General features: G+C 40.9%; 1 protein-coding gene across 3 annotated transcripts; it reads left to right on the top strand.

The window, feature by feature from the left end:
* Positions 1-211: 211 nt before the first annotated feature.
* Positions 212-10,464, top strand: LOC116427207 (cyclin-dependent kinase-like 4). 3 transcript variants are annotated; one of them, XM_031977277.2, is made up of 6 exons: positions 212-483; positions 3,007-3,228; positions 5,113-5,307; positions 6,937-7,228; positions 9,080-9,473; positions 9,567-10,464. In XM_031977277.2, the coding sequence occupies exons 2-6, from the start codon at positions 3,061-3,063 to the stop codon at positions 9,871-9,873; spliced, it is 1,356 nt and encodes a 451-aa protein (XP_031833137.1). In that variant the 5' UTR covers positions 212-483; positions 3,007-3,060; the 3' UTR covers positions 9,874-10,464. The 3 variants fall into 3 exon arrangements, with proteins under 3 accessions (XP_031833137.1, XP_031833138.1, XP_076229652.1); XM_031977278.2 differs by lacking the exon at positions 212-483 and adding an exon at positions 2,049-2,380; XM_076373537.1 differs by lacking the exon at positions 212-483 and having other exon boundaries at positions 2,497-3,228.
* The last annotated feature ends 1,007 nt before the right edge of the window (positions 10,465-11,471 follow it).

Here is an 11,471-nt window from a genome sequence, read left to right as displayed (position 1 = left end):
TCCTCTCCGGATCGACGAGTCCCATGATTTTCGCTTCGCTTCCCGCATCTTTTGGGTGCCACCTTTCGCCTCGGACGAGATTCCTCGAGAGATCATCGCCACGCGACGCAACTGCGTCGCCCCCCGGCCGAGAACACTCGGACGGGATCGGATCGCTGCAGAATTTGATGGAATGTCAGCGAACCCTTCCTATAAATAAGCACGCGATATCGATCGGTCACGATACTCTCCCGGCGTTCAACCCGTCAACGTGCGAGCGATGACTTGAACGTGGCCTCGGATCGCGACCCTAACCCGTCACGCGTCTGAGATGCGTTCTTGAATCGTCGTGCCCGTAAATGCGATGTAAGAGTATGCGCCACGCACGCTGTCCTCTTGACCGGCGTACGTGCTGCGAACGCCTCGGGAAGACCGCTCGCTATTCGCGCCACGAAGCGCTTGTCGCTCGTCGACGTTAGCTGTAACCCCTAGCGTTCCGTTCAGGTAATCGTTGCATAGCTATTTCGTAGATCGAATTGACACATTGAATGCCGTGGTCTCCAATCAAATCGAATTACTATAGTTCACTCAATGAAACGACGATTATTTGGAAACATTTCTATATTACAGATAACGCTATGTAATTTCGTGACATTCAGCTAGAAGAACGTGCAAGAACAATAATGCGATTCAATCGAATGATGCCATATCATTTTTTCCATTTTGTGTATTGCTTTATAAAATCGTGCGGCATTCAACGTGTTAACCTTTGGGCCTCGCCGCGAAGTCCCTCGTGTAGAAGCGCCGTGCCAAAAGTGGGGACATTGTTGAGTGCCGCATGATTTTGCCGAGAAAAATATACGAAATGAGAATAATCTAATATAAAATTGTGTAATTGAAACGCGTTATAATTATTGCAGGTTTATCTTGTTGAATGTCACTACATTAGGTAGTATTACTAGTAATGCAGAGAAGTTTCCAAATACTCATCGTTTGATTGAATAAATTATGGGAATTCGGTTTGGTTGAGGTCACCGGTGACTCCCATGGCATCCTACGTGTTAACACCAGAACTACCGGAGAGTACAATTTTCTTTTTACAATTATTACAAAGATAACAGATAATTCTCGGAGGAATTACTGTAGAAATTGATTTATCGATAGGCGAACTGAATGGTGAATCAATAGAAATGTCAATAGTACCACTGACGGAGTTCAGCATTCGGTGCCCTTTCGTCTCAAAAACACCGTTGTGACGCTGCTCTTAGAAGCAAAATGATTTGTGTTCATAACAGTGTGTTTATAATATTTCCATGAACGTATTTTTGTTATTGTTTACATTATCTTAACGCTTTGCGGACGTAGATTCTTTAAAATATAGAAAACCGTCAGCAGATGAAGCTAAATTAGATATAAATTGCTTGGATAGTTGGAAAAGGGAAACTACGTACTCTACTGTTGTTTAGTAATTAAATCATTTGTTTGCGACGTAGTGTAGCAGATATGAACGCCTGATCTCGCCAAAATATCGAGGTTCGTCCGCAAAGGGTTCAGTTTTGGCTCTACTTTTGTCTCCGGTGACTATAGTCACCCTTAGCAGCGAAAAGGTTAACGAGACAGTGTTTAATATCCACTGGAACGGTGGTCTACGATTGATCACCGTAATTACAGTCTCTTTTCCGGAAGCTGAGCACCCAGATACGACGACGGTAGCAACAGCTGTCCTTATTTCGGAATCTGTTGGTTTAAGAACTCGTCAGCTCGTCGCGGGGATGCAACAAGACTCGTGTGTCTGGAGATTCCTCTTCCGAAAAATAGATGATCGAAACTACGTAGGCCGCATATCCCGCGGACGCGGAACAAGGCCAGCATTGAAGCGTTCCTCGGCGTCATAATTAGCCTCGCGCTCGAACCAGAAGACCTTCGAAAACTTTCTGGTATTCGCCGGCAATTCGGCCGCGCAGCGACCTTTCGCCTCCGCGGGAGGAGCACGGCACGCAAAGTTCAGCCGCGGTAATTCCGACGATTTCCCTCTCACCTTTCGGAACGGACGCGAAACCGTCCGACGGCGGTCCAAATTCCACGCGCTCAGACGTCGGATCCGCGTCTTTGATTTTCAAGGACGCGACTTCTTCGAAGCAGCTTCCGTTCTCCGAACCGAGGGACGCGAGGCAGAACCTTGACACGTCGCGTCTAGAAATAAACGTCCGATCCACGGGACTCGCGAGCGTCTAGTCTTCTTTCGAACGTATCCGGATACTTCTAAACATCTGCTCGAATGTTGCACGACGATCCACGGTACCCGTGATGCTAGGAAACGAACGTTGGCAACGAAGGTGGAAAAATCGCGCGACGTCTTTTCCCGTCTAACGATCTACTCGTTGAACTTGCCATCTCTGAAGTAAATATAGCACGCACCCCTTGAAAGGTGCAAAGCGCAGTAGACGACGGCGTTCTTTCCGCATAAGGACCTCCGTAGAAAGCTAAAGGGGTGTAGTGGTAGGTCGTGACTCCTCGTGTCACCCTCGAACCCGATCAGTCTCGAATAAGCTCGCCCGGCGACCCTCTTTTAATATTCAGACCTCCGTTGAACTGTGCGTGGCCGACCAACAGGGATCCCAGCTGTAATTACCGGTTGATCGATAATCGACGATGACGGTTTCGCTGGTTGCTCGTCGGGGGAGCAGTTCGAGCTCGGACGCGGCCGCGTAGATTCGAAGGGACGCTCGCTGCTTCATTCCCTCGTTTCCGTTCATCCACGACTCGAATTCGCTCATGAAAATCTTGCGATTCATCGGCGAACGTTCTCCATGAGACTTGGACTCGACGACCGTTACTCGGAACGACATGGTCGGTGGATGAAGGAGTACTCGATCGTCGACGAAAGCTTCGAGCTGTCGGGCAACCCTTCAACCTGTTCGAGTTTTGTTCCATCGCGTCTTTGAATAGTCTTTCTCACCGCGCTTGAATTATTTGAGAAGGAACATCGTGACAGTCAACGCGTAACCACGATTTTCTACGATACAGTGAAGGAGAGGAATATTTAGCGGTGAGGAAGGAGCTTCTGTGGCAAGGAAGAAGATGGACAAGTACGAGATGATGGAGGTCGTAGGGGAAGGTAGCTACGGAGTGGTGATGAAGTGCAAGCACCGGGAAACTGGCCAACTTGTGGCCATCAAGAGGTTCCTGGAAACCGAGGAAGATCTACAAGTGCGGAAGATGGCGTTTCGCGAGATCAGGATGCTGAAGGTAGGTCGATCGTGTAGAATTTGAACGCTGGATCCGACGAGCATGGCGCACGCGAGTCGTAGGTCTTGGTTTGGAATTAACCCTTTGCACTCGAGAATATTTTTCTCGACAAATATTCATTATTTTCTGGTGAAATCTCAATGATATTTTCTGCAGCTAACGTAAAGAAATACTTTGTATAAATTAAGTGACAAGACTATTTTACTTCGATGTTCCATGTGTTGATAGATTATCTAAAAGTTAATAGTGAATTTGAAATTTGATCGTTTCGTTTAAATTAAGTGAAACTATTTTACTTCGATGTTCCATGTGTTGACACATTATGTAAAATTTAATATTGAATTTAGCATTTGATCGTTTCGTTTAAATTAAGTGAAACTATTTTACTTCGATGTTCCATGTGTTGATACGTTATACGGTCGAATCCAATGGCGACTGAAAGGCGCCACTCGAGTGCAAAGGGTTAACACTCATTTCTTTTGAAAGCGAAGGGACTCCGGAAAAAAGCCATGAAGGGAAGCCATAGGGTTTCATTCAAAAACAGATTTTTATGCTGGTCCTCTCCTTGTCAGTCACATTTTAGTTAAATCTTAGTTATCCAAAGGCTGAGGATGCAACAGCCCCGGTTTAATGAGTAAAAATTTTACACTACCCCATTCCCCTATAATGAACGAGGGATGTTGGATGCAGGTTATTCAGAGTAAAAAGAAAAAAGGTCTTACCCAGAAGATTAACTCTTTGCACTCGGGAGGTGACTCTCAGTCATCACTTGGTTTGATACAGTAAAATTCTAAAGTTTGTTTTATAACGCGTCACTATGTGAAGTTATAAAAGTACATTTTTGTCCCTTAATTTATCGATTAAATTATTTACATTAGTAACAAGCATCGTCTATATTTTATCAAAGGGGGTTGAATATTTCTAGCAAAGAACTTCCGAGTGCGAAGGGTTAATGATTCCCAAAAGACAGTGATTACCTGTAAGAGGTTATCCAAGATAAAAGGGATGACACTTAGGTCTGATTCAGATCTAAGTCATCAGAAGAGTTCTATGCGTCAAATCTAATGTTGCAATTAAATTGCAGGCGATTTTTATAAGTTCTTTGAAATTTTCCTTATATTCCAAAAATCGAAGTAGCTTTGCTAAACAGAACCCCCCTGTTGGTAAACCAATTCTCAAATTAAAAGGGTAGAGAGCACTATGCTCTAGGTGTCTTTCAACCCTTTGCACTCGAAAGTTTTTCAATGGAAATATTCAACACTTTTTGACGAGATATAGGTGATATCGTTTGAAACTAATTTAACGATAATTCATAGATAAATTATGCAACAAAGGTGTTTTATTTCAATATTTCACATAACAATGCGAAGTTTAACCCTCTGTAGGCCCATGTAACTTTGAAATCACATGTCAGTATATTGGAATCTTGTTGATTTATTTCATTTTGCACTTAAAGTGGTGAGTAAAATTAAGTAATCAGTTAACTTAAACTTTTATACGCTCAGGCATGAAAGTTTAACGTCATTGTAACTTGAAAGTTACAAAATATACTCGTTTGATGAAATTATTGAAACTATTGAGTACATTGTTAACTCGTATTCATATGTGGATATTTATTAATTTTGTACTGCATAGATTTTGTTATAATCACGAACAAAAATTCGGCCCATAGAGGGTTAATTTGAAATATTAAATATTCAACTTTATAGTTTTGTTGTATGGAATCAAGTGATGACTGAGAGTCACCTCTCGAATGCGAAGGGTTAAAACCCCCCCAAGCTCAATCTACAGGCCAGTCCTGTCCAAAAAGAAGGTTTGATTCAGATCTAAGTAGATTCGCGATCAGGCAAGTTAGTCACGAATAATCTGAACACGTTCTTGCAGAAGCTGCGCCACGAGAATCTGGTGAACATGATCGAAGTGTTCCGTCGAAGGAAACGATTCTACCTCGTGTTCGAGTACCTGGACCACACGCTGCTGGACGAGCTGGAGCGACTGGGAGGCGGACTGGGCTGGGAAACGTCCAGACGACACATTTACCAAGTCCTTCGAGGCCTGAACTTTTGTCACTCTAATAACGTAAGTTGGAGCTACTCGATTCTAATTAAACCTTTTAGTGCCAACGACTACTTTAACTCTTCGCGGGCGAATGTCGGCATTCTAGCGAGATGAAATTGTTGTATTTCGAAAATCAAGTCGCGAACAAATGATTGAATTAGTCGAACAACAAGAGATCAGCGTGTAGTTTCCTTCTTTTCCTGTTAACCCCTTCCCCTAAAACATACGAGTCAGACTCGTGGTGAAGATTTTCAACATGATTCAACAAATATATATATTACTCAGTTCATTCGACTTCAAAGTAAATATTATTCCTTTGTATTCAACTATTATACTTAACCAGTTAGCTGTGTTTGACGAGTATACACGTCATCGTAAAGCTTAACATGATACTAATTCTTTCAACGATGAATTCTTTATTTTTTCACATAAACATGTAATTCTTCTTTGTTTCGCTTTGATCTTTCATTTAAATATACTCTACGTGCATTCGTCTTGCGTTCGATGAGTAGACGCTCCATTTTTATTTTATTGCGCACAGAACCAGAGGTTTCTCCAACTAAATTCCACAGTTAACTGGTTAAAAAGAAATGTAGGCATAGCATATGCTTAGAATTTTTCTCTTTTTCCAATAAATTATTAATCAGAAAGTAGCCTTATCGATCAGAATTGAGAAAGAGATCACACGCCAAGGGGTTAATGAAGCAATCAGTGTATCGTTTAGCTTAATCTGCTGAAGGTTTCGTATATTTCAAAGAATCTTCGTCCGCAAAGGGCTAAATTCCCGCGGCGGTGAACGCGTCAAATTGGAAAATCGAGAGAAATCTACGCGCGTAGTATGTAGTACGCTCGAAGCTGTCGTGGCGGTTGAAGAGACCGCGTGATCGTTACCGCGAAACGATCCCCGACGAGTTCATTTACAGAACTTCCGTTCGCCGGCGGGCAGAGATATAGGATACCAAAGACATTCCATCGAGGATCGCGTGACCGATGCACAGATGTAATAATTGCGACTGCTAGAATAATTATCGATCCGCCGTCGAAGTACGGGAATAACGTTTCGTTTGTTCTTTTTTTTTCGCTTAACCCTTTGAGCGCTAAATACTCCGAGCCGAAACGTTCTACGCGGACGGGGAATTTGTTTGCTCGTCTGAAGATCGATGAATTATGTTAATCCGTACAATTAATTGAGTTGGAATTAAATTGTAATTGTAATTCCTCGATTTCACTGCATTGAATAATACTAAGCAATGGTATTGATTGATCAATTAAATCAATAATTAGATCAATTATTTCACATTACTTGTGGAGGTAGGGGGTACGTCGTCCCTTCTGACCTTCAAGGGTACCGGTGGCTGTGCGCTCGGGGTTTAAGTGATTGAGCTGCCGTTTTTTATATGTCAGCTGCTGGTTATTTATGACATCGGATGTAAAAATGCAGCTAGCAATAAAACGCTTCCAAAATTTACTTATACTGTGTTTAGACATGAGCGATCATAATTGGGTATAAATCTTGACGCACCGACGGCTGTGTCTCAAATAAACCGTGCCGGAACAATCAGAAAATAATGAATATTTATTGAGAAAAATATTCTCGAGTGCAAATGGTTAATATTCCATGTGAATAAGTATTGTACACGATTTCCGTAGATCATGCATCGCGACATCAAACCGGAGAACATCCTGGTGTCGCCGAACGGAGTGATAAAGCTGTGCGACTTCGGGTTCGCGCGTCTCGTGAACGGACCGAACGAGTCCTGCACCGATTACGTGGCGACCAGATGGTACCGGTCGCCGGAACTTCTGCTGGGCGATCCACGGTACGGGAAAGCGGTGGACGTCTGGGCGACGGGCTGTTTGTACGCGGAAATGATCACCGGAAGCGCTCTGTTTCCGGGCGACAGCGACGTCGACCAACTTTACCGAATCACCAAAGTCCTCGGTATGTTCGTTGTCATCGAGGATATGATGGAAATAGGTTTTCCAGCTAGTTGAATAAAACTAGCTGGAAAAATGCTTGATGAAAAATGGTAACTTGTATATTTAACTTTTTGAAATTTCTCTGTTCAAACTCTAAGAGTGTATCTATTGAGACTTTAATTGATTCATAAATCAGTCTACGTGTTTCTAAATTAATTTCTTTAATAAGAATTCGTTGAATAAGGAAACAAAGTCGAAAAAGGAAAAAAAAGTCGTTAATGAAAAATGGTAACTTGTATATTTAACACTGGAACTACCGGGCACCGAAATTGACTTTTTGAAATTTCTCTGTGGAAACTCCAAGAGTGCATCCATTCAGACTTTTATAACTAATTTCTTATCAGTAATAATTATAATTCTAATAATTCTAATTATTAACTAACTTTTTAACGAATCTCTTTAATAACTACCAGAGAAACGTCTACTATGTTTTTAACCCTCAGTTTTCCTTGGTTTTCCCATATCGTTTTATCGCGCCTGTAAAACCGAGTTTTCTCGAAATTACTTTTATTTCAACAGTTACCATTCTTGACTCGCATCAATTCTTGGAGCGCACGATCGAAGGGTGCTTGCAACGGCACGCGTTTTAGAAGGATGCAACAATTGGTGGTGGCGAGCAACATCGATCGGTCGCCTATCGCTACCCGCGATTAATTATTCAGCGGAAGAGCGGCGAACATACAGCAGCGACGCGTTACCATATTTTTTTGTTCCCACGAGGGACTCGTTTGTTCGCGGTTCTTGTTGTAGCCATTTATAGCGTTAACCCTTTTCACTCGAGAGGAATCTTTCAGTCAATTATCTTACTCGTGTTGTCACCTGCAGTCAGACTCGTAATTTATGTTTGGTCCAAAATTTGTATCACGAGTCAAGCTCGTTAACACGTTGGATGCCATGTTTTGTTATAGTAAGATTAATTCCTTTATAATAGGGGAAAATAATATTAGAAATAATTATTAATGTCTCGATATTAACACTGGAACTACCGTACCAGTCAAAATGATTGGTTTCGATTTTTTTGTTTAGCAATTATTGATATCTTCGAAGCATTCAATATTCGAAATGATTTTGAAAATAAATAGTTTCACTAGAGTACTAGAATGAATGTCTGAAGAAACTGAAAATAATCTATTATTACAATTTTTATAGGAATTGCATATTAATCATATTAAATGCTCGGTAGTTCTAGTGTTAAGGTACTCATATTACACTATTATCTAGCTTTTGTTACTAAATATTTCGATTAAATATCAATTCTCTTATTGTAATTGTTTTCAAACATTTTAGAAGCTCCGGTCACCGATGACCACCGTGGCGGTCAACGTGTTAACCCGTTCGCTACCAGCGTTACATGTTTTTGTAATCCTATATTTTATATAATGAAAATGAAATGAATCCTATTGATATCGTTATTAGAAATGATAAACTACGACGTTATATTTAGGAACTCAATGACTCGCTTCTGTTTCATTTTTCTAATATTTTGTTTAGAAAATTTATTAGATTGAAGAATATATTATAATTGAGGAGACCGTCACCGAAATTAATATGTTAACACGTTGGATGCCATGGGGGTCACCGGTGACCTCAACCAAATCGAATTACTATAGTTCATTCAATTGAACGGCGGTTATTTGAAAACATTTGTATATTACAAACAATGCTACCTAATACGGCGACATTGAGCAAGATATCACACAATCGAATGATTTAATATTATATCTTTTCCATTTTGTGTATTTTGTTCTATGATACCGTGCGGCGTTCAACGCGTTAAAGAGCTGGAATACATAGCGTGTCGAACATGTTCCAGGGGGATTGTGCAGAAGGCATATGGCGTTACTGAGTCGCAACGCGCCTGGTAGAATGTTGCGTCATACAAGCGCCGATGAACTTATGGGCCCTCCTCAATCCGGAGTCTCAGCGCTGCGTAAATTGTTCCCGTCATGGGACAACGCTGCAGCGGTCGACTTCCTGGCTCAGTGTCTTCGCATGGACCCTGACGCCCGTCCCAAGTGCTCCAGCTTGTTGCAACACTCGCTGTTCATGCAGAATGGATTTGCAGAAAAGTTTCTGGTCGAGCTACAGGCCTGTCTGGTCAAGGAGTCCGCGATGAACCCTCTGCTATCCAAGAAATCCGAGGAGAGAAGGCTGACTGTCCTTTCAGCCGAATCTCCTACGAGAATCTGTCGCCAAAGCACTGGCAGGTATTTTAGGATCCAATTCCAGAAGACTCGAGGGAGTCCTCTGTTTTCTTTGTCCTGTTGATTGCTGATTTTAACACCAGCCAACATTTCCAGATGGCATATGACTTCTGTGAAGGATAGAGTAGTTGGCGACAAAGTGGAACCTGAAGCAGAGCAAACGGTAGAGGAATCGCAAAGACCATCACCGGTGTCCATCACTCGGCCTAAGGAAGTTTGTTACTTCGGATCTGTCTCGGTTATACCTAATACGACCTACATTAGAAGGCTGCAACATAAAGGGTTTCTGGCTGCGGAATCTAAAGGTTGCACGCTACCATCTTTAGCTTCTAAAGACCACAGCACAACAACGAAGACTACAGGGAAGAGGAAGAGGATCGATTTACCTAGCGTGGACCGCTAGAGAATTTTAGACAGATAAGTCTCTGCTGGTGACTACATGGGGGTCATAATTTAGTTAACTTTGACGAGTAATTGCGTTTGTAAAGAATGTCAAGTGTGTGCGAGTAACGCATTTCTCTAGATCTGTAGCTAGACAAATTTTTCTTGATATATAATGATGTCTGTATTGCAAGTATTGCAAGTATTTTACTGCAATTTTGAAATAAAGGGTTTGTTTGTTATCGTAGTGTGGTAAATATGCTGATATAATTGGCAGACTTGTATCCTGTTATGTATTTATTATTTATTATGAATTCTTTTCTGTACAGGGATCATCTGGGAGAAACACAGTTCCTATCACAGACTTCGATATATGGAGTTGAAGAATTTCGAAATATTCATTGATAAATTTATTTTAAGGAAGTGTACATAAATATATTATAATATATATAATACAATTGTATATTTATATATTACTATTAAATATGTGTCATAAGTGTATAACTTGCAACAAGTAATACCCATCGCTCTTATCATTGTTTTGATATATTAATATTTCCTAAATTTATTTTAGTGTATTATAAACAGTTCACAACTGTAGTGACTATCTCAATAAGCTTTCGTAATTGTTATTTTATGATTCACAAATGTTATACAATAATAACATGACATTCTGAAGTATTAATGTAAAATATAAATAAATAACAATACTAATAGACATCGCTTTTTAATTAATTACCTACTAACAATATTCAACCATCCATCGAGTGAGGGCAGCATCGCAATTTACAAAAAACTTATTTCATTTTTGCTAATGTTAAACACAAATCTATAAGCATTTTATGTATTAATCACAAATTATTAACATGACAGACACGTTATAATACTCGTTAAGTGCAAGGGAGGTAATTCAAAATTAGCGTTTTTCCATTCCCGCAATGTGTAAGACAAGGATAGTTCTACTGTGCGACAAGGATAGTTGATTTGGTTGCGGGCGATAGCAGCGCCATCTAGCGGTAGGGCATTTTCAGACTTTTCCATAACCCCGCAATGTGTAAGACAAGGACAGAGATAGCGTTCCCCGTGCCACCTACTTGGTAAAAGCATCTCATCAGTCCCTGGTACCTACGCGCAAAGCATGATGACCAAGGAGGTATCCGACAAGGATAGATATATGATTTCGCGGGAGAGACAAGGACGCACAATGACGTTCGCAGTGGTCTGCGTAATCGATGGATAATTCATTAATAACTCGATTCCCACGAATGACTGATTAACATTTGTAACTGGAAATCGTAGAATGGAACTTCCTCTACTTTCCCCTATCACTTTTGATAGGATTTTGCGTTGCGTTGATTAGTTATTAGTTATTTCTCGAGACGATGTCCCCAGATAGTCTAGCATTTGTTGACGGATGCCGAGGAAATAATTAATTTTCGTAGTTGATAGACATAATCGGTGAACTTTTATAATTGAAGAAATTAGAGTGGGCGTCTAGCAATTTTTCAATGTCAGGTTCAGTTAGATTTGAGTCGTAATTAATGAGTTATTAGGGATTTTCGGAAGGGTTTATTGCATCTATAAAAAATGCAATGAGTACAAGTACAGTTTTGCTTAACA

This window comes from Nomia melanderi, chromosome 14 (assembly GCF_051020985.1).
Source record: "Nomia melanderi isolate GNS246 chromosome 14, iyNomMela1, whole genome shotgun sequence".
NCBI classification, from domain to species: domain Eukaryota; kingdom Metazoa; phylum Arthropoda; class Insecta; order Hymenoptera; family Halictidae; genus Nomia; species Nomia melanderi.
This window is presented reverse-complemented; position numbering and strand designations above follow the sequence as displayed.